A 23,742-nucleotide genomic window follows, 5' to 3' on the forward strand; every position below is an offset into this window, starting at 1 on the left:
AAAAGAAACAATGGGAAAACATTTTATTTTAGGAATTGTTTTTTGAACATGCGGACCTTAAATGTGCATTATTTGTGTGTGCTTGTCTTTCACCCTTAGCACTCTGCACCCCCAAGTGCGTACGGGTCGGTCAAAGCCTATACCAACTTTGATGCCGAGCGTGATGCTTTGAACATTGAAACGGCCATCAAGACCAAAGGTAGGCGATACATTTGTTCTCCTCTTGTCAGCGCCTGACTAAGGTGTTTTTAGTCACCTCTTCATTCTCCCTCAAATAGCCGCACGTTGGTCATTTGAAATTGTCATAGAACTTTAATTGAGTGGATCCTGATGTACCTCACTCACACCTTCCTTCTTCCTTTCTCTCCGTGTCCCTCCCTCCTTCTCCTCTTGAGATAGAACCAGCCAGTTACCGTGAGTCAACTCTGACTCATGACGACCCCATGTATGTCAGGGTAGAACTGCGCTCCACAGGGTTTTCAGTGGCTGATTTTTCGGAAGCAGATCTCTGGGTATTTCTTCCAAGGCACCTCTGGGTGAACTCAGACTGCCAACCTTTTGGTTAGCAGCTGAGCACGTTAACCATTTGCACCACTGAGGTGTTCCTTCCTGGGATAGAAGAAGATCTGAAATGTGAGAAAGTATTTTATCCAAATAGCGTAATAAAATGGAAGTAGGCAGAGGCTAGGAGCCAGGAGGCCCGACCCCAGGGGTGTGTGCTTTCGGATGGGCCCTTCCTTTTGAGGCTTCAGTCTCTCTTCTAGAAGGAAAAAGTTGGGTCACATGATCCCTAAGGGCCTCTCTCATTCCAAATGTCCTTGAATATTATTATGTTTGTTGAAAAAAAAATGCTGGGAAATTTTACTGCTTTGCTCTTAGACTGACCTAATGAGTGAAAAATTAGGACTTTTTTTTAACCTACAAGCTATGCCGCTCCTTAGCCTTGGGGCCTGAATGAGCAGTCCTGTCGCCGCCCTTTTGAAACAAGGCGAATGAAGCATATAATTGGCTGGAGTTGAGCAAGCACTAGCTCGGGTCATCAGGTTGTCTTTGGTGTGTACAGAAGTAGCTCAAGCAAACTCCTGGATGATGTTCGCCAAGCACATATCCTCGGGGTTGCTCCATCCCCCAAGTCCCTGGAAATGTTGCTGTTATTGTCGTGAACCTGGTGACCCAACCACATTTTTTTTCCTTTTTGGACAAAGCACTTCCTTTCGCTAGAAGGTTCGATGGAGACGCAGAGGTGACCCTGCAGTGAGAGCAGCTGCTGACTCATCCCACTGCCTGGGCACCATTTGTCTCTTCTAAGCAGAGTATTTTTTTTTTTAAGCAGAGTGTTTTAAATTACTGACCAGTAAACCGGTTGTTTGCCAAGTCACTCTGACTCATGGTGACCCCATGTGTGTCAGAATAGTACTGTGCTCCATAGGATTTTCAGTGGCTGATTTTTCAGAAGCAGATCTCCAGGCCTTTCTTCCTAAGAGCCTCTGGGTGGACAAAAACCTCCAGCCTTTTGGTTACCAGCAGAGCTCATCAATAATTTGTACCACCCAGCACCCAGGGCTTCCAAATGACTGACCCATGTATAGAATCCATATATAGCTCACTGAAAGACCAGGACTCCCAACTAGGTTGATGTGGGAACCTAAAACTAAACAACAACAACAAAAAAACCCATTGTTGTCGAGCCGATCCTGACTCATAGTGACCCTATAGGACAGAGTAGAGCTGCCCTGTAGGGTTTCCAGGGAGCAGCTGGTGGATTCGCACTGCTGACCTTTTGGTTAGCAGCCTAGCAGCCGTAGCTCTTAACCACTGCACCCCCTGGGCTTCATATGTCCTAGTCTATGCCTGACCCATTTACTAACAGCAGCTCCTTTCTCTCTCAGAACTCTCTTATTTTGGAGGATACATTACATGGTCACTTTTCCTATAACCCTTGGAGAAACCGAGTGACTTCATTTTCAGAGACAAGTAGGAAAATGTAAAGATCCCTTTACATCCTGTGAATATGACAGGGCTCAGGGCTTGCATCCTGTGCTTCATAACAGCCTTATGTTCTATCTGGACACAGTGGACCCCCCCCCTCCAGGATGGCAGCCTGGACAGCTGAATGGAGAATAAGGAAGCGTTCAAATTAGACCGTTAAAAAGTCATCTTTTTTCAGTGCTTTTAAATGACTATCCTTGTTGGCAAATCAGGGGGTTGATCAGAAAATTACACTAATCACAAAATAAAACTAAATCCGGAGGGCTCGTCTCACTACAGTCCTGTCTACTTAGTGGCTCTTTTGGACGAGAGTATGTGTAAATCTGTGGAAACTCTGGTGGTGTAGTGGTTAAGTGCTACAGCTGCTAACCAAAGGGTCGGTGGTTCGAATCCACCAGGCACTTCTTGGAAACTCTGTGGGGCAGTTCTACTCTGTCCTATAGAGTCGCTATGAGTCGGAATCGACTCGACGGCACTGGGTTTGTTTTTTTGGTATTTGTGAGTCTGGGTTCAAATCCTGGCTCTGCCACATACATGTTACCTGACTCCAGAAAAATACCTAGCTGTGCTAAGCCTCAGTTTCCTTACCTGTGTTGACGTTGCCTGCCATCCAGTCAGCCCCCAACTATGGTATCCCCACGCACAATGGAACGACATGCTGCCTGGTCCTGCACCACCCGGTGATGGGTTGCAGATCAGACCATTGTGATCCACAGGGTTTTCATTGGCTGATGTTCTGAATTAAGTGGGGTAATCTGATACCCACCTGACAGGGTTATTGTGAAGATTAAATGAAGTAAAGGATGAAGCAGTAAGCATGGCTCCTGGCATGTAGACCGTGCTCAAAATATCCTAACACACACACAAGCTCTCCACTTTCCTAAAATTCACCCTATCTCACTGTTTGGGTGTGCCTGAATTCCTGTGGTTTCCCAACTTGCCATTTAGAAACACACTCAAGTTTAACAGTTAACTCATCAGGCCAGGGACAAAGCCTTCTTTTTTGTCCCTGCCTGAGAAGGCTTTTAGCAAGCTGGAATGTAAAGATTGCGCAAATGAACTCTGGTCATAACTGAAAGTCCCATGGTAATAAAAATACCTCCAGGCCCTTTCTGAGTTGGTGGGTTGATACTGCAGTTTCTAAGCAGAAATGTCTGGAGGGCTAAGGTTTTAATTCTTGCATCCCAGTTTGGTTCAAAACATCTGAGGTCATCAGTGTCATCACTGAGTGGTTTGAACAGACTTGCACCAGACACTTCAGAAACGGTTCTCCTAGGTGAACTTCAAGTTAACCTTCTGAAGTGGTGCCCGATCATGCCCAACTTACGGGTGACAAGATCGGTGGCAACAAGCTCCGGGTCTCTCAGGTTTGTTTGGGATTGGGATTTGAACACAGCTCTGTCTACCCCAGGCCTGTGTTCTTAAATACCGCCATGCTACACCACCCACTTGTTAGGACTGGGCTTTTTTCTTTGCCTGGAGTTATTTTGAGGCAGGAAAAACATTTTCTAGCTACAATCTTATTGATATCTGATGCATTTTGCGTTTGTGATCCAGCTTTTGCTACCCTTCTCTTCCAGACTTAATGTCCAGTGAGAGACACTCAGGGCCACTTTTTAAAAATTAATTCATTTTTTGGTGCCTAGCCCTGGTGAGGTAGTGGTTAGGACCTCGGCTGCTAACCAAAAGGTCGGCAGTTGGAATCCACCAGCGACTCCTTGGAAACCCTATGGGGCAGTTCTACTCTGCCCTGTGGTGTCACTATGTTAGAATCAACTCGACTCCAGTGAGTTTAGTTTTTTTGATTTATTCTGTTACAGAGAATCTCTATAAAATGTCTGTCATGTAGACGTAAGAAGTAGTTTATGAACACTTTTTAGAGATACAATTTACATACTATACAACTTACCTGTATGAACTGATCATTACAAGTGGTTTTTTTTTTTTTTTTTTTTTGAGCCCTGGTGGTGTAGTGGTTAAGAGCTTGGCTGCTAACCAACCATTCCTTGGAAACCCTATGGGGCAGTTCCACTCTGTCCTATAAGGTCGATATGAGTCGGAATCGACTCCACGGCATAAGACAACAACAGCAGTGGTTTTTAGCATATTCACAGAGCTGTGTCACCACCAGCACAATAAATTTGAGAACATTTTCATCATCCAAGAAGAAACCCTGTACCCATCAGCACCAGTATGAACAGTTTTTAATAACATGGAAATCAAACCAAAAAAAAAAAAAAAAACCTGTTGCCATGGAGTCAATTCCAACTCAGGAAAATTAGTATGTTAAAATATAAGTAACCAATCAGGGTGCAAATTTTAGGTATACAGAGTCTAGTAGTAGATATCATTTATTGAGCACTTGCTGTGTACCAGATATTCTAAACTCTTTAAATGAATTATCTCATTGAATCCTTACAGCAGGCCTATAAGTTAGGCATTCTTATTACCCCAAAGATGTTAGCTGTGTTTTTAAAAAAACGGTTCAGAGGAGAACACTGGAAGAAATACACCTATAAGTTAACCATGATTTTTGGGGGGGTGAATAGGACTGGGGGGGATTTTTTTTTTCTTTGGGCTATTGTTTATTTTCCAAATTATTACTCTGAACATGTAATACTTTTATAAGAAAAAAAAAAGATATATATTTGAACCATCATTTTCCAGGATATGGCTCTATTGTTTTTAGAAGCAGGCCAGCTTTATGATTTCTCTGCCACCCTAATTCATACTGAGAGGTAGTTAGTAATTGCTGATAGAAAAATAAACCAGAAGAGGTGTGCTTGTTTATAAAGCTTCTGAGGCTATTGTTTCTGTCGGGCAGGTCATCCAAGATTCAAGTTAGCCTCAACAATTTGTAATATTTTGGATCTTTACCTAATGAGAACTAGGAGATAGATCTTTTTAAGTTGGATAAAACTCTAAAGACACAGTTCAGCCTAGTCCTAAGACATTAGGATATATTAACTTTGCTTTTCGTAACAAAAAAAAAAAATTGGCATCTAAGCTGTTATTATCTGGAACAGAGGTCAGCAAATTTTTTACGTAAAGGGCCAAATCCTAAATATTTTAGACTTTGCATGTTCTATGGTCTCGTTCCTAAGCAACTACTCAACTTTGGCATGATAGCAGGAAAGCAACCATAAATAGCAGGTGAATGAATGGGTGTGGCTGTGTTCAAATAAAACTTTATTTACAAACACATACAGCCAGCTAGATTTGGGCCACAGGCCATAGTTTGCACACTCCTAGTCTAGGATTTCACTCATTTTAACATCCATTCACCTTAAATTTGTTAGTTGCTTGGTAAAATGGATATAAAAGAGTATATAGGGTATGATTACAGACAACTTTTTTACATCAAAAGATAATATTAAATGATTATTACTAGAATTATAGGTAATTCATTCTTTATTGTGCTTTCAGTATATTTTCCAAATTTTCTATGATGACATGTATGCAGAAGGCAATAATGCGGTCACATTAGTTGGGAAAAGCAAGAGCCCTTTTATTCCTTTCTCCTTCCCCTTGCTATTGTTCAGATAACTACATCATTTTTAAAAATTAGCTAACTGAGATCTTACCTTCCTCTTTAGAATGCTTTCTACCTTCAGTGTAATTAAGCAGCTTGAGCCACACCTTCACCCCACTCCCACCTCAAGCTCTTTTTCAGAACACTTAGAAATGATGACATGATGCCAGGTAATTGGTCTTTCCTTGACATCAAAGGAAAGAAAGCATAAACCTGAAATGCTGATTCAAACAAAAGCCAGTGGATCCTGAAAAGATGACTATCTGGGTCTCCTTCTCTCAACACAAAAGCAGCATGTGTATACACGCCTGGTTGCTTGCCAATGGCAGAGGGGGCTGCGACATTCCTCACTGGCTCCAGGTGATGTTCCATTGACTTCCCTGGTGTCTGTGCACTTTCAGGAAGGAGAGCTGCGAGCAAGCCACCTGTGGCAGAGGGTTAGTCGGTCAGTTGCCTTTAAACACTAGGATATAAACAGGAGCAGGTGAGAGCTGGCATCAAATGCTAGACGGGGAAGAGCTGGGCAGAGGTCTGTGAGCTGGCTCTGCCTATGCTGGCCAGAAGGTCCCTGAAGCAGCTCTTGTCCATCCCTTCTCCTCAGCCCTAACATCTCTCACCTGGGCTGGTATGGCACCTGTCATTTAGTAGGCCTCCCTGCCTCATCCCATTCAGATTCTCTTAGCTCCATTTCCAGGCTGTGTTCAGTGCTTCAAAAAGAAGGTTGCTCTCTGCCTTTGCTCTTTCAAGAGGGTGCTGGCGATACCTCCCCACTTCCAGCATCCAGACAGCTTCCTCCCATTCACTCCACAGGCTAAGCCTTTGCACAGGCCCTTTCCCAAGCTTTCTCTGAGGAGGCAGAATCAACTCTTCCTTGGTCTGTGTGCTCACAATATGTTACATATTCACTTGTAGCTCTCGTCATGTTGTGTTACAACAATTGACCTGTGGACTTGTCTCTCCTACTAGATCGTGAGCTCCTTGAGGGCAAGCACTTTATTTTCATTAACCATTTTTAACGCCCAGGCTCACAGAACCCTGTGAAGACATAAACGTTTAACCCAAGTAGTAGTTACAGGGACACAGATAGCAGAACACAGGTGAGTGGGGATGCAGGTGCAGACACATGGTGATGAGGCAGCAAGGAAAGCTCCAGAAGCTAAATGAATGTAGCCCATTCTCATAAGACTGCTTTGTTTTTAGATTCCAGTTTGAAGGAATCTCAGTATTTCTTGACTGTGTTACCTAGACCAAATGCACGATTGTTTTGTGTCCATGCAATTACTTACCTTAATTTGTGTCTACTTAGAAGCCAAGTAAAGCCACGCAAAAGTAGTAGTATTGCTTAATTAGCGAGAGGCTTCTGAGACCTAAATCTGTAGGAGTTTCTTGGTCTAGATTGGCCTTGGGTTAAATATACACTGTGGAGGGTACAACACAGCTGTGAATGGTTTACCATATGGGTCTAAATAACTAGAAAGGAAAGTCAGCTAAATTAGAAAAGGATGAATCTAGACTACATAAAATAGATGGTAATTAGCACAACTCCAGAGTCAGTGTAAGTGCCAATAAGCTGGTACAGCTTTGGTCTCTCCGTGGGGAGGGACGGTAATGAGTAGCCCTGTTATTATTGCCACTTTTGATTTTAGCAGTATTTGTGTTCTCCGGAAGGGAATCAAAAAGCGGATTGTCCCCCACCCCCCCAAAGCACAAGTATAGAAGCATAGCTGCGGCAAGTTTTAGCACGTTTTTCCCTTGTACTTTTAAAATGGAACCGCTCAAGATTCCCTGCGTGGCCAAAAGACCAACTTTCCACGCCAGGGAGAAGCAAGCCAGGGTGTGTATTTTTGGTGTCACCTGACCACCTGCAGGCATATTCACCTGAGCACAGCAGTTAGAAATATCTTCTCTTGAGGCTGCCAGAAGGCAGACTGGCACTGAGAAGTGACCTCTCCCCTCTAAGTGTAGAATCTTCCCTGTAGGGATGGGAGGTGAGGAGAGAGACCAACAGGAAGCCCGAGGTGTGGGTGAGAGAGTGCCTGTGAGAAGGGCCTCCGTGACTCAGGCAGCCCTGGGCCTTCTCACCCCCAGAGGGCGCGTGCTCACAGAAGGGAACAGAAGGCTTCCAGGTGCTGAGGCCCCCCCACTTTGTGTGGAAATTTACTTTAGACCAAGTTCTCCTCTTAACAGCAGTGCTGGGGGCAAAGAGAGGCCAGGGCTGAGTCACCTTTATTCTGCAGACACGGATATTCTCCCTCACAGTACTTGTCTATGTGGCTGTGTAAGTGCCACACCCAAGCCAGGTGGCCTGTAAAACAGGGTGAAGGAGTCCCTGATGCCTGTCTAGTTGTAGGTGTCAGTTTTCGTCACTTGCCTCTTCTCAACCTTTTTCTTTTTTGTAAAAACTGTTACCTCTTTTCCCTGAGGAAACCCAAGCAGCAGCGTCAGCCAGGGCCAAGAGAAGTGGTGTTCTTAGCTGCTGTGGGGTTGCTCACATGTGTGCAGAGTAGAACTGCTCCATAGGGGTTTCCTTTTGGAAACAGATCACCAGGCTATTCTTCCGAGGCGCTTCTAGTTGGGTTTGAACCCCCAACCCTTTGGTTAGTAGTCCAGCGCTTACCCATTTGTGTCATCCAGGGCCTCTTAATGGTGTCAACAATGCTAAGACGATAAATAGTAACTTCTCCATGGTCAGTTGAGTGGAGGGTGGGCTTGCTGGCTTTTATTGCATCTGTTCAGATATTTTTGTTTACTGTCTTATGAGGTTGATGGAGAAGCAGTGCCCCAAATGGTACTTACATTCTCTGAGTATTCCTTCATTCACCATTTGATTTGATTTGAATCTTGAGTGGTGGCCTGTTTTGTGTTTTCCTGCAAGCCATATAGAATATTTAAGAAATAAAATTTTATGTATGGAAGGCTGACAGGGGTCTAGATTATTCAAGTATCTAATGGGATTACATAGATTACACCTTAAATCCTTTTTAAGGGACCTGGCTGAGGTGAGATCAGAACAAAATGGAAACAAGAAATTTGTTTTCTGGGCCAAACCTCCTTCCTTGGCACTTGGTGAAGCCAGCCTTTCCCTGAATCGGGCCATGTCCTCTGTCTGTGCCAGAGCTGGGAGAGACACCCTGTTCCCTAGTCTCTTCCCACCGCAGGTGGTGCTGAGTTTTTACCCCATCACCCACAGGCAGCTGGCGGGGTTTATCCCATGGCTGGACCAGTAAACTAATGTGCTAATGACAAAAGTGTTTCCCATCCTCCTCTGTGCATTATATTTTCATAGACCGAAAATAGAATGCATTCATCTGCTTTGAGCATCATGCTATTTTAAAGAATTATCTAGGTTGGGATCAAAATGACTATGGCAACTAGAAAGGTTAGATGAGGAGCTTAGGCGGCAGTGAGTTTAAGACAATAATGGTAGAATAATTTGGAAAAGGATAGCAAGTGTGGTAGCACAAATGTAGCCAGCATCACTGAATTGTGCATGTAGAAATTGTTGAAATGGTGTATCTTTGGCTGTATATACATTTGCCAAAATGGGGAAAAAAAAATTTTTTTTTAATTGAATGTACACAGGGGTAGGCCTGCGACAGAGAAGCTTTGTGAAAGCTGTAGACCCGTTCCTGATCATTAGCTCAGCCATCTTTTCTGCATCCCTGTAAAAGAAGTATGATCATTATCTCTGATTTACAGGGTGAGAAATCAAGCCATAGGGACTGAGTTTCACACGGTTTCTATAGCACATTTGTCGCCCCCACTTATCCAGGTGTCTCTCTTTGCATCTGCCACCTACCCAGAGGTGTCTCTCCTGGTGAGAGGTCCAGCTTCTGCTGAATGGTCCAGAGGGGTAGCTCCCATAACAGGCATTCCGGGCCAGACAGCACCATGGCTAACTGTGGGGAAGATGCTTCAGAGCAGTGGTGTGTGGGGGAGGAGGAAAGGAAGGGGCTTATTTTCCCTAAGATCACACCCAGTAGGTGGATGACGTGTTGGTATAGGAAGCTTGTTGTGAGGGACTGCCCCTCTCCTGCCAAGTTATTAATGGCTCTCTCCAGAGGAAAGTCTTCTAGCTCTTTCTGTTGAAAAAACTTCAGTTGGTGTCTTAGTTTCGTAGTGCTGCCATAACAAAAATTACCACACATGGGTGGCTTTAAAGAAGACATTTATTCACTCACAGTTCTGAAGGTGAAAATCCAGATGAGGGTCTCAGCCAGGTCAGGCCTCTCTCCCAGTTTCTGCTGACTGCTGGCAGTCCTTGGGGTTCCTTTGCTGCTTACAGATGCATCTGTGACATCTTCCTGTGTTTGTGTATCTCTGTCTATATTCTGCTCATTTTCTAAGACACCACTCAGAAGTGATTAGGTGTAGGACCCACCCTTCTCAGATATGACCTCATTAACATGAAAGAAAACCTCTATTTCCAAACAGGGTCATATTATAGGTACGAGTGTTAGAACTTCAGCATAACTTTTTGGGGGGCACAATTCAATTCGTAACTGTTGGGTTATCTCTTCAGTGGCTGTGAATTGTTACTGGGTGGCAAATTATTAGCTGCAGATTATTCAGTGTATGTTTGGAACTGTATAGGAAGTCTAATTATATACACATGTAGACACAATCACTATCCCAACTTCTTTTTTGGAACTAGATTGAGGAGTGTCAAAGTCTGATGTCAAAAATTAAAAGCATGACTCATATAAATATAGGATGGATAGGTGTCAAAGACTTAACTCATTGAGGTAAGGCTGATTTAAAAGGAAACTGGAAAGACTATTTGTAGCGCAATAAAAAGAATGTTGGAAAAAGATTGCTAGACTTGGTTCAGAAACAGGTTTATGTTGCCGGGTAGTACAGGGGTGACTTAACAGCCATCTCTGAGGGGTGTGGTGTGAATTTAATGATCGAGTATCTATAAAGTACTTAGTAAAACGCCTGACATGTAGTAAAACCAAAAGACCAGTAGCAGTCAAGTTGATTCCTACTAATGGCAACCCCAGGTGTGTGAAAGTAGAACTGTACTCTCTAGGGTTTTCAGCAGCCAATTTTTCGGAAGTAGATTGCCAGGACTTTCTTCCAAGGTGTCTCTGGGTGGACTCCAACCTCTAACCTTTCGGCTAGCAGCTGAGTGCTTAACCATTTGCACGTGGCACATAGTAGGTATTCAGCAAATGTTTCTCAGTATTTTAATAAATAAAATATGTCCACAATGACACGCCCATGGGTCTGTGGCCCTCTCCTGTCTGTGTGGTGTGCCTCTGACCACTTGCTGTAAAGGTGATTTTCTTCTGAGGTTCGGTACTGATGTACTCAGTTATTAATCTAAGCAGAGTCATAGCCATTCCTGTGAGTAGATAAGGAGAGGATCTGGGCAGTTTTCCTTGACTTTCCAACAAGTTAGCCTCCACTCCCAGGCCCCCTCAGCCCCTCAGCACACACAAATGGAGTCTGTTCTCTTTGTGCTGTCAGAGTGCCTTGGCAGAAGTAAGTCAGCATCCCATTCAGGACGGCCTGCTGGTTCTTTGCCACGGACAGTGAAGATACACATTTTCCGTGGACTGCCAGTCTGGGGATCTGACTCGGGATTTCCACCGCAGAGAGGAGGAGCAATCTCCAGGAGACTGATTTTGTGGTTTTGGACTCAGCCATTATCTTAGACAGGAAATGTGTTCTTTACACTTTAAAAATACTGAGGGTGGTACGGGGCCTGGGACCCCAGAGTTTTCTGCTTGAGCTCCACTGTTGGTGGGGCTTCCGGCACCATTCACTTAGCAAAGTCACTGTTTCAGGCTGGCTAGCATTTAGAACACTGGCTGGCCTTTCTGCACACCCCATCAGACCCAACTGTTGAAAAAAACATTTTTGTGGATAGCCGATTGGATTAGCTGACTGTTTTCATTCAAGGAGCAAATGCTTCAAAATCCCATTATGCCGTTTTCCATGAAGCAAAACCAAACCCGTTGCCATAGAGTTGATTCCGACTCATGGAGATCTCATGTGTTACAGAGCAGAGCTGCTCCACAGGGTTTTCCTGGCTGTCACCTTTACGGGAATAGACCTCCAGGCCTTCTGTGGCGCACTGGGTGGGTTCCAACTGCTGACCTTTAGGTTATAGTCAAGGGCAAACCATTTGCGCCACCCAGATAAATGTGTATCTCAGTTCCTCAACAATCTCAAAAACCGTTTTAACTTCTGTTATTTTTTTACCAAAATAGCCTTTGTTTTAGTCTTCAAACAGCAAATTGTTTACTCTTCTTTTTCTAAGGTAATCATGATTAACTTAACAAAAAAAGGCATTTACAATGCATCTTCAAAGCATTTCCTTTTAACAGGAATGTTACTGCTATAGAATCTCAAGATTAAAAAGTTAAAAAAAAAATCGATTTCGTTGCCTTTATAGAACAAAACAAGCTAGCGTAAGTCAAGAACACCCACCCATACTTCAGGGCCTTCTCCTCCAGGACCAAGCACCGTTCTATTATTTCCATTTAGCAAAACCTCATCTAATTTAGTAATCCTTCTTCCTTCTGCTGTGATTTCAAACTCAGTAACGTCTTCCAATACCATATTGACAAAGTCATCAAAACCTAGAAGCCAACAATTTTCTCATCACTCTTCATCACAATGTGAGTTCTTGGTCCTGTATACTTGTCCACAAACTCTAGCAGCCACAGCTATCATGGGTTGGTGGTAGCGTTAGCCATGGCTACGCTGGAAGTCTCTTATTAGAATTTTAAAAGAAAAATTTTTAAATCTGCCTGGGTAACAGAGTTTGCTGAGTTCTTACCGTCATTCTGTGGGGACCACCCCCCCCCACCACTCTTCCCAGTGTGGGCCTTTACTTATATTACTTTGTGACCGTCTCTATGGAACAGAAGAGAATGGAATGGAATAGGCAAAGGAAGCATTATCCAGGTTGGTTGCATTCTCTATGCTTTTGCAGTTTATTGTAGCCCCTGCTCCCCACCCCCCCACAGCAAACACTTCCCTGTGTGCTGGAATGTGAGTATCTGCAAGTGCAAATCCAGAGAGGCAGCATCTCCTCTCCTGGGCGTCTGTGCCTGCTGTCAGGAACTGCGTTAGATTCAGAGCTTTTGTAGCGCTGGCAGTCTGCCATTGCTGACAATAATTGTGCTGACACAGGTAGCTGAGTGGCCCGTCCTCATCCTTCAGCTGCATCCTGGGCAGAAGTGGTGAGTGACCGCGTGACCTGGCAGCTTCCACCTGTACCAAGCTGTTTCCACAGGAACAAGCCGCCTCACCAGACATGGTGGCGGGTGGTGAGGAAGCAGCAGTGTTCTGAAGATAAGAAGGTTATATCCCACTGGCAGTGCATGCCTTCTGGTGTTATGACTTAGGAGTGAGCAGATTTATGTCTTAAGTGGGTTAGACTAGGCCATTGATCCTGGGCCCCACGATTTTGTCCTTTTTCCAGTTCAGTTTGAAACATGCAGACAATGGGCTTGGGAGAAATAGCTGATGGAGGACAGGGTCTGGGGACCTTCCACTTGCAGAAAGAGCCTCCATTTAATTTCTCTGTAGTTTCTGGAGTCAGCATTTGTGGACTGGATCAGATTGTTCACTTGGAAAGTCTCCCAGCACTTGAGATGCTGCATCTCAGCAGGCTGTTTGCTTGGTAAATCATTTAGGTGAAATACACTTAGATTCCTTTAGACTTCAGCCTCCCAGGTGAGATTCAGGTTAACCACCCCAAGCTATTTATGGGGATTTCCAATAATTGGATTGAATTCTGACTCTGCTAGCTGGATGCTTAACATCTAGCTGCTGTGGAAGAAAAGGCAAAGAGCTGTTTTGTTGACAGAGAGCTTGGGATTGCACGGTGTTTTGTGGAATGAGCTCTTGTTAGGTGCTGCCTCTTCCCTGGGACTTTCCCTAAGATTGTAGTAGACTCTGCACCTCACAGAAGCAGCTGATGGACCTGTTTCGGTGGATTTGTGAAGACCTTTGCCTTCCCCAGCCACAGTTATGCCTTTCAGTCATCACCAGAGAGCTTGTTGAAATACTGCTTCCTGGGCCCCAAGCCCTAGAAAGTCTTAACGAGTAGGTCTCAGGTGGGGCCCAGGGGACTGTGGGATTCTAATGCAGGTTGGCCAGGGATCACATTCTGGCACAAACATAAACTTTACATTTGTTTCCAAGAAAGAATCGTTTTTTATGGGTCTCTGTTTCTGGTATGCATTCAAGTCAGGGGCCCCTAAATTGATTTCAGGAGATTTTAGAATTGAGGTTAGAGGATATAGTTGTATTTTGTTGAGGTCCTTTGGCATTTTTAGATTTGGGTAATAAAGTACAAGGCAAAAACACCTTATAAACAGTGGTTTTTCTAACATGTTGTTAGGTGCTGTTGAGTCGATTTCAGTTCATAGTGACCCCATGTGACAGAGTAGAACAGCCCTATAGGGTTTTTCTAGGCTGTAATCTTTACAGGAGCAGATTTCCAGGTCTTTCTCCCATGGAGCCACCTTTTGGTTAGCAGCTAAACACTTAACCATTGTGCTATCAGGGCTCCTTAATATAGTTAGAGCCATAGAATTTTTGAGACAGAAAGAAAAGGGGGAAAGTATATGTCTGGGTGGGCTCACACTTACACATGCCCAGACCCACGTCCACTGAAGTAGCCTCATAAACTTAAGGGGTCTGTGGAGAAATCCATCTTGCCCATGTCGGAGTGAAACTAAAGGGAAGTTAGAACTCGATTATACCTGTCAGCGCTCCAAGGGAGCAGTGACTGTACCAAGAGGGTGGATTTCATTGGTGTGAGATCAGGGGCGCAGGGGGCCCTCTTGTGAAGACCAACTTGTTGGAAAATAAAGGAAAACCGCCCAGATCTCTCCTTATCTAGATGGTGGGAAAAACCATGACTCCGCTTGGACTACTGGCAAACAAATGTAGAAGGTGCGTGTTATTTGCATAAAAATATGGTCTATGCAGTTCCTAATTTTAATGCATAGTGTGTTTTATTCTAGATAAAATATTTAAAACTACGCTGGAATCTCTTGAGGTGAAGTCACTAGTTGATTCTAGATCAATATAGGAAGCTGCGTGTCTTTCGTTGTAATTAAGAGACCCTGTATGTGGTCATTATGGTGAACGTTGAAAGTATGAAAACAACCGGTGGCCATCGGTCAGCTCTGACTCATGGAGACCCCACGTGTGTCAGAGCAGAGCTCTGCTCTGTAGGGTCTTCAATGGCTGAGTTTTTTGGAAGTGGATTGACAGACCTTTCACCTGAGGCATCTCTGGGTAGACTTGAACCTTCAACTTTTTGGTTAGCAGCTGAGCATGTTAATCGTTTGTACCACCCAGGGACTCCTGTGGAAAGCATAGATGATTTAAAAATATTTTTAATTATCCATAATCACACCTCTCAGATGATCGGTGTTAAGTTTTTCATGTAAGGCTTCTATATGTTTTATGTGTGTTGGCGTTTTACAGGAACGGGGTTATATCCGTGCAGTGCTTTGCGAGCTATCTTTTTACTTAGCAGTGTATTGTGAATTGACGTTTTTCCATGTCAATACCTTAAACCATCATTTTAACTGGCTGCATAGTATACTGTTATACGGACAAAGGAACATTTATTTCACCAACGTCTTTTTATTCGACACATTTTCCCTTTATTTTTTGATAAAGGGAAATATTAGAATTAGGGTTACAGGATATAATTGTATTGTGTTGAGATTCTTCAGTATTTTTAGATTGGAGCAATAAAGTTAAGTAGAAGGAAAAAACACCTTTATAAACAGCGATTTTCCTAATGTAAAGTTGTTGTTAGGCACTGTCAAGTTGATTCCAACTCATAGTAACCCCATGTGATAGAGTAGAACTGCCCTGTAGGTGGTTTCAGGGCTGAAATAAGCATCTTTGAAGCAATCTCTTATATAGCAGTTGGGCTCTTGTGTTTACGTTGGCAACTCTAAAAATCGGAGCTGAAGTTAAAATAGAAGCTGCAGTTAACTCTGAAGTGTTATTTATTTTTATACCCAGAAATTCTAACCTTATGCTTTTTGTTCTTTCTAACACGCTTGAGAATTCAGGAGATGTTTTCTGTCAGTCTGCTCGTTGCCTTTGCCTCAAAGCACCATGATTCCAACCTTGCTATTTCTTACGGGACCCCTCTGATTTCCTTAAGGAGTCTTGAGAGAAAGACTGTTCACAGTTTGTGTGTGAACTTGTAGGCCAAGCAATTCTGCTGTCTTACCCCAAAATTACATATCCAGTTACGGCAAAGACTCTTCCTTTATTAGACAAAGTTCATCATCAGCCGGGAGAGAGACCTTTCACACTCTGAATTCTTAAAATTGTGCTTTCTTAAGTTAAATGGCATGTTGGGAGTATTTCAAGTATAAAATTGGAAACTTCCAGATGCCAGAAGACATTGCTTATCTTTGTAAATACACATGTTCCAATTAAAATAGGTACTAAAGTATTTTGGTGGCACTTCAAAACTCCCAATTTAGATTTAATTTAGATTAAAATGCTTACTCTTTTTAATAAAGTTGCAAAATTGATTACTAAAATTGCCTATTGAAGATTAAAAGCAGTGGAACGTATATTTTCCTTACAGAACAATTTAGTCTTCAATAGGTATGATTGTATTAATCAATTATGCTATTAAAATACAACTGCCACATTAAATCTGACTCATTTGTCATGACAGTTTCTATAATTATAGAAATTACACCTAGATGCTTATGTAGCTGTAATCCTGCAATAAATATAAATAATTGTCTCTATTAATTCAGTCTGCAGTTACTGTCTATTAAATCCCACTTAAATGGCAAATTGGGGACCTTCATTTAAAATCCTACTAAATCTTTGTTGTTCCATCTGACTGCCAGAGCTCCACAAATGCACCTCCTACAGTTGATTCCAGAAACCAATTTATGAATAAAATAGTTTTTTTTTTTTTTAATACAAATGTTTAAAAGTTCCCTTTAGGTTTGAGGCTGTCAGGAAAAAGGAAAAAGAAGGTATACACGTGGGTGGAGGGTGCTGACTGTAGAAAGTATTTCGGTTTGGAAAATGGTGTAGGAATTTCAGCTTGGAAAATTCTACTTAAACAACGTACTACAGCAAGTGGTTGAGTAACTGTTCACAAATTGTATTTCCATAGGTGTGGATGAGGTCACCATTGTCAACATTTTGACCAACCGCAGCAATGCGCAGAGACAGGACATTGCCTTCGCCTACCAGAGGAGGACCAAGAAGGTACGGGTGGTTCTGGGGATGGAGGGCATTCCTTGTTGAATTTAATTTCCTTGGCCATTGCCTTTTTGTCTCATGAGTTCTGGCTCGTATGGAAAAGATACTGTGTCACCAGCAAGAGCCTTCTGGAACACTTGGTTACCCAAGGTTTTCCTCTTGCCTCTTGGCAAGGGTTACTTCTCACACACACCTGGCCCCTGGAGTGCTTGTTGGGGGCTCACACATGAAGGCAACACCCTCCTCCAACCCGGAATGCATGGAGGGAACAGTTCTGGGAGAAGAAAGTTAGAAGGAATAGGGACAACAACAACAACAGGTACTGTATTCGTTTCTTAGGGCTGCTGTGACAAAGTACCACTAACTGGGTGGCTTACGACAACAGAAATGTATTCTCTCAGTTCTGGAGGCCAGAAGTCTGAAATTAAGGCTTTGGCAGGGCTGCACTCCTTCTGAAGGAACCTAGGGGAGAATCCTTCCTTGTCTTGTCTGCTTCTGGTGGCTCCCAGAGTTCCTTCCTTGGCTTATGGCTACATAACATCAGTCTGTACCTGCATCTTCCCATGGTTTTATATAAAGGCACTCAACACTGGATTTAGGGCCCGCTTAGATAATCCAGGATGATCTCATCTCGAGATCCTTAACTTAATTACATCTGCAAAGACCCTTTTTCCAAATAAGGTCACGTTCACAGATGCTGGGGTTAGGACAGGGACATATCTTTTGGGGGTCACCATTAACCCACTACAAGTAACATTTGTTGAGTACTTGCTTTGTACCAGATACCGTGGTAAGCTCCCTACATGTAGCAACTCATTTTATCTTTGTGACCTCTACTGACTTTTGATAAGATACCTGTAATTTCATCTTCGGACACTTAACCCCACTGGGTATTGATCCTGACACACTCCTCTTATTCTTAAAATACACACTTGAATACTTGAGAGCATTGTTGGTAGCTGATTTGGTCTACCAGGTTATCTTCAATGTGCCATGTTTCCCCTATTTAAAGAGGCTTTGTGTGTTCTTCCCTTGCTTGTCCACTAGTGGTTAAGGAACATCACAGTGCTTATTCATCCTTTATTTTGTCACAGTGTTAGGATATTTTATTTTTAGGGACTTGCTGCTTTATTTTTAACTTCTTGTTATATAAAACTTTTGATTTATTCTTGGATGGTGCCGTAAGCGTGGCTTCCTGCAGCTCCCTCTTGACTTAGGCTTTTCACTGGTAGTCACAGTGGAGGTGAGCTGGAAGGATTCTGGTCCTGCCTGAGATGTTTCTGCCTTTGGGTCTGACAGGACCACCAGGATCCTGGTAGTTGTAGGTCAAGCCCTGATACAGCTCCCCCTTCGAAACAGTCAAAGAGGACATAAATAGGAGAGCGTCTGCCTTCTGTCAACCCACATGTGTTAACATTCCTCTTCCAACTAGCCTTGTATTAATCTTCTGTAGTGAGACACCAGGGGAGTGCATCCTTTCTACTGCTTCCCAGGAGGATCTGAGAGCTGGCAGAGCCGAGTCCCAGTTGGAGTAGAAGGCCCACCTCTGATAATATACCTGTAATCACTCCTTCACTTGTCACTTACAGAGTGTGGTCTTTGACACACTTGAGCTTATGGATGTATACTCAAATACAGGAGTCTCGATCTTGATTTCACATTAGATAGATGGTAAACAAAGCTCCCACATAGCCTCTTGGAAGGAAGATTCATGCACGGTTCAGTGCCCTTTCTGGCTAGGGACAGGGACAGCTCACTGTCCTACTGATCCTTGACGCCCCTCAGCCTGGGGTCAAGGAACATTGTCATCTTTTACAGGAAGATACCTAAACCACCTGAGGGACTTTCTAAAGGAAACATTGGGAGCAGAATCTTATTGTTTCAAATGAGCTCTCTGCAAGATACAGAAAGTCCTGTATTACAGAGCAGCTTTAGAGAAGTGGAACACCAAACCAAAAACCAAACCCGTTGCCCTCGAGTTGATTCCGACTCATAGTGACCCTATAGGACAGAGTAGAACCGCCCCATAGAGTTTCCAAGGAGCACCTGATGGGTTTGAACTGCTGACCCTTTGGTTAGCAGCCGTAGCTCTTAACCACTACGCCACCAGGGTTTCCAAATGGAACACGGCTGCCTAGATTTCAAGGTGAAACGCTTGGAGAGGGAGCCCTGGTGGCACAGTGGTAAAGAGCTACGCGGCTAACCAAAAGGTTGGCAGTTTGAATCTACCAGGCACTCTTTGGAAACCCTATGGGGTAGTTCTACTCAGTCCTATCAGGTTGCCGTGAGTTGAAACCGATTCAATGGCACCTAACAACAAGAAGCTTGGAGGGAGGGGCTGGCAGAGAGGACTGGTTTTATGTTTCTTTCACGTTGAGGCAGATGCCATATGCAAGGTCTCTCCACATAGGTTATGTCTATTTATCGGATGTTTCTGGAGCTTCTGTTAAGTGTGGAGCCCTGTGCCAGGCATTATGAGAAACAGGAATTTGAATTTGCCCCTAAGGAGTTTCTAACTTCTACTTACTTCCCTAAGAACTGGAAGAAATCAGTAGGTCCCCAAGTGCTATTTGAGGTGTGAGCAAAGTTTAGGGGTTGAGAATGGTAGAGGGCAGTGTCAAGTGTAGGCTGAGTTTGGAATTAGCTAACCTGAAAATTCTAAATTGGAAAATTGGTAGTATAATCAGGAGGTGTTGCTTTTAAAATCCCACTGTAAGAGCTATGTGTTACTAGGGCATCGGGCAGCTGGAGAAAGCAGGTGGCTGAAGGATCGGGCCAGATGATTTCTAAGATCCATTTCATTTCCAACACTCTTGCCACCTCTGAGTGAATCGAGAAGATTCTCTTTGAGGCAAGTTGCAAATCACCTCTTATAGCCTGCAAGTACCTCAAGGGGCTAAACATTGTAGATACCATGGGATGCTATTGGGAAGCAGGAGAGAAAAAGTAAGGGAGAGAAGAGGTGGGAAAAATTAAGAAGAAAGAAGAAAATGATTGTAACGGGAAACTCCAGTCGTCACCCAGTGCTGTGGGTTGCCTGTGTCTTTTAGGAAGTTTAATCCCCAAGGAAGCATCTTTAAAAGCCATATTGGATTGGGGTATCTGCGTACAGACGTGGGGGCAGCTCAGACCTCTGACTTACAATCTTGTGTTCATGGTAGGACATTGAGAAATGGTCTGCAGGGGGGAAGCGGAGGGCTGATTGGGGGCCTTAAATCCTCCTCTGTCTTCATCACCACCACCCACCCCACCCAGTTTAGTTAGGACAAATGACGACGTTTCCTCAGTCTTACGTGTTTTGCAAACTCCCAGCCATACTGGAGCCATGGGTTCCTTCTGGAGACGCACAAGAGCCATTCCTGATGCAGCTGCTCAAGCGTCGTTTACAGGGTGACATCAGAAGGCCACGTGGGCTCTGCTTCCCAGGAGGCTACTCATTCAAACCACCTCCTTAGCAGGGACCCTGGGCCCCAGGAAACACCCTGCCATCCACGGGTGTTATGACTTTCCAGCAGGTTGTGAACGAGGCACCCTCACACGCCCAGCTTTCTGAAGAGCTGTGGACTACTCCTGTTTCCTTTTCATGAGGGGGGAGAAGGCACCATCAGCTTGGGTTTTAAGGGGTTTTGTTAAAGTCTTATCTTTAGGTCCCTGACATCTGGGTCTGTTGAAAGGAATACAGTTGAGGGATAATTTGACCTGAGACCCTCGAGTGGTCAAAGCACCACAGCCCGCTTTATAAACAGACTCTTGTGAACTTTCGTTTTATGCACCAAATTTACGTGACGGGGGAGTACGGTCACCGACCCGGTTTTCCACGAGTGTCTGTTTCTCTGCAGGAACTTGCATCAGCGCTGAAGTCAGCCTTATCCGGCCACCTGGAGACGGTGATTTTGGGCCTGTTGAAAACACCTGCTCAGTATGACGCTTCGGAGTTGAAAGCCTCCATGAAGGTAAACACGTGTGAGATTTCATCTCTCAAATCCGCCCTTAGTATCAGTGAATTACAGCTTTTTGAGCGTAATTAGGTGATTTTCAGTTTTGTTGAATTCTCATTTGGAACCTCCTTTTTTAAAAAATGAACTGAAGATATAAGTCTCGGGATTTGTACTAAAAATATTTCAATTACTTTTTTTTTTTAAACTGTAAAGAAATTTCCTGATGCTGAGAAGTCAGTTACCAGCTGCTACCACTCGGCACCTGGGCGATTGGAATAGCTTTTGGAAAACTACTTCCTTGATTGCACTTCCTTCTTTAAAGAGACTCGTTGTGATGTTCAGGCAAAAGTAAGACTCATGGTTTTTATTGAAGGAAGCTTGCAACCCCTGCCCATGCTCTTGTGGACGTTTCTTCTCCTAACCCTCTCCCTGTCATTGTTTGGTTCAGATTTGGGCAAAATCAGAACACCGAAGTGCAGAACCCCAAAGGGGTGGTTTCAGATCATGAATGGCACCTCTATTTTATTAAAAGTATTGTAGTGCATATGATCTTTTATGGTTTTCTTTTGCAAAATTTTTTAATGAACAGAATCCTAGGTGAAATTAAAAACAAAACAAAAAAAGGGAACCCTGTGAAATTAAAAAAAAAATCCAAGTTGGAACTTCCCTGAATTTTTTGCGTATCTAAAACATCAATATTATGTAGATACATAAACATAAAAGCGTGTCACAGTGAAGTGTATGCATCCTGGCCAAGCCTGCAACATTTTGACTAATCTGATACTGCCCCCTGCTGACCTAACTGGGTAAAGCCTTTCCGGTGGCAGTGGGAAGCCATGTTTCTGATTTTACTTATTCTGAGTCCGAGTACATTTTCTGTGATGCCACCGTTCCTGAATTATGAAGAGACCAAGCTGTAAGCCTGTCACCAGAGTTAATGTCACAGTTCAGTTGTCACCTGTTTTCCCAGAGAGTGACTCTTGAGGCAGCTTCACATGCTGGGCATTTCCCGGGCTGCCGAAAGGTTCTCTGCAAAGGCTCTTTCTTCCTTCACTGGTTCAGTTTAGCCCAAGCTTTGCTCGGTTTTCTTGAGCGACCTGCTCAGAGTTTCTAGATAGGTGCCAAGGCAGTCCCCGGGCTACGAAGGAGACCTGTTCCTTTCTCTGTCTTTAAGGTGAACGTGTAGGTAAGCCGGAACAGGTGCATAGGGTCCCATTTACCCTTACATGTACTTTACTGCAGGATTTAAAAGCTGCACCTGCAGCAAATGAAGGCGATTGTGATGAAGAATTTGTTGTGAGCAGGGGTTGGTTTAGTTAAAAAAAAAAAAAAAAAGTCAAAGTGAGGGCAAATTTACATAGCATTAAAGGCCAAGTAGGAGCTGCCTGTGAGTTGGATGTTCCTAACCCACCCCGGGGAATGCCAGCATGGTATGATTAAAGATAAGAAACTGTCAACAACACTTAATGTGACCCCGCTTGATGAAGATAACACCCCTGAAAACCGAGCCTGGGAATCTTGGGGCCGTAGATGAGCCGCCCTCACTGAGGTTTCTCCTGGCCATCAACCCTTCAGATCAGTTGATCTTATTTTCGTCAAGAATCTGTTTAGTTGCGATTCATGTGGTTTTATGAGTATCTGTTACTAGATATTAGTGACTTGAGATGGATTTTTTTGAGCTGTCAGTCACTGCTGTAATCTGTGTAGCTGGGCTTTGACTGCTAACTCTTTGAGCTGGTGCCAGTTCTTCCATTAGCTATCACAGTTGAGTACCCTTCTGAAATCCATAAAGCTCAAAGTGACATTAACTGAACTACGCTTAAAAAAGAATCTGTTTAGACTCCTGGCAATAGCAGTGGCAGTATCTGTGTTAGGTTTCAGTAGAAGTTGCCCTTGTGATAAGGATTGTGGACAGACTGAGGAAAGCTTCGGCCAAGTTTTGGAAATTGCCAAGGTCACCTTTGAATACAGAAACAAGACCACTTACAATTCTCAGATACTGGCAGCGGTATGTCGTTGATGGAAGGAAGCAAATCTTACCTTGCTTGCTATACCTTGTCTTACACGGCTGCAATGTCAGGATATAGCATTTCTTTCAATGTGTGAATTATTTTTAGACTATATTTCCATCAACCTTGAGATTGAAGAACTCCAGAAAATATTTGAAGACATTTGGTAGTCATTTTGTAACATTTGTATAGAACGTTGTGTACACCTTATGCTAACAAGGAGAGAAATTTTGGCTTTGTCAGAACCTCTACAAATTATGATTAAAAACTGTGGAAGAAGAGTCACTGGCTCATAGATTAGATTAAGAATAAAATTCAAAATAAACATTGACCCGAGGCTTAGCTTATGTTACACAAACCACTCTTTCAGGGGCATATAAACTCTTAATAAGTTTAATTAATAGCTGACACACTTTTCATGTGGATAAGTAAGTTTCTTATTGTATTAACACCTTATAATTGATTTACATTTTAAACAGTTGTAATTCTACCTAGTTCAAAGTAGTATTTCAATATTCAGAAAGACAAGTATTAGAGAATCCTGATTATTAAATCTTGACTTTGATCATGAAGCCAGCTTTGAAATACATGTTTCATTGAGTCCTTTCATGCTATCTGGTATGCTCAAAAGTGTATATATTAAATTTGAATACATCACCCATCAAGTTCTTATTCCTTAATAAAGCGTTAGTGTCTAGGTTTATTTGGGACTTCATTATTTCCTTTTGCTTCCCTAAAATGCCCGAAGAGTGCATAATGATCAAGCAAAAGTGTAAGTACAAGAATAAAATTTTTAACATTAACCCAATTTTACATTTCAAAGGACTTGAAGCTAAAATTTTATCTATACCTTTCCCTGGTAAAAAGGCTCATTCTCATCTAACCAGGCTGGCTGCAAATGGCAACATAAAATTTTTATATTCCTTTGTTTTAAATTAGAAGAATTGTTTAATCAAGAAAATATTTGCCATCTTTTAAAATAAAGATAAAATAAATGAGTGAACATTATAAAAATGGAAAAAAATAGAAAATCCGGAAGGAGAAA

The 23,742-nt window shown here is 43.1% G+C and overlaps 1 protein-coding gene and 1 pseudogene across 1 annotated transcript in view; one reads left to right on the forward strand and one right to left on the reverse strand.

Moving 5' to 3' along the window:
* The window catches only part of ANXA2 (annexin A2), a 48,817-nt gene that overhangs the window by 14,529 nt on the left and 10,546 nt on the right, over positions 1-23,742 (forward strand). Inside the window, exons 3-5 of the mRNA XM_010598019.3 lie at positions 100-199; positions 16,662-16,756; positions 20,590-20,703. Of these exons, the coding sequence (XP_010596321.1) occupies positions 100-199; positions 16,662-16,756; positions 20,590-20,703 (309 nt within the window). The remainder of the gene's footprint in view (positions 1-99; positions 200-16,661; positions 16,757-20,589; positions 20,704-23,742) is intronic.
* On the reverse strand, positions 11,344-12,574 carry LOC111752863 (U6 snRNA-associated Sm-like protein LSm5; annotated as a pseudogene).

The sequence above is a fragment of the Loxodonta africana genome, chromosome 13, assembly GCF_030014295.1.
Source record: "Loxodonta africana isolate mLoxAfr1 chromosome 13, mLoxAfr1.hap2, whole genome shotgun sequence".
Taxonomy (NCBI): Eukaryota; Metazoa; Chordata; class Mammalia; order Proboscidea; family Elephantidae; genus Loxodonta; species Loxodonta africana.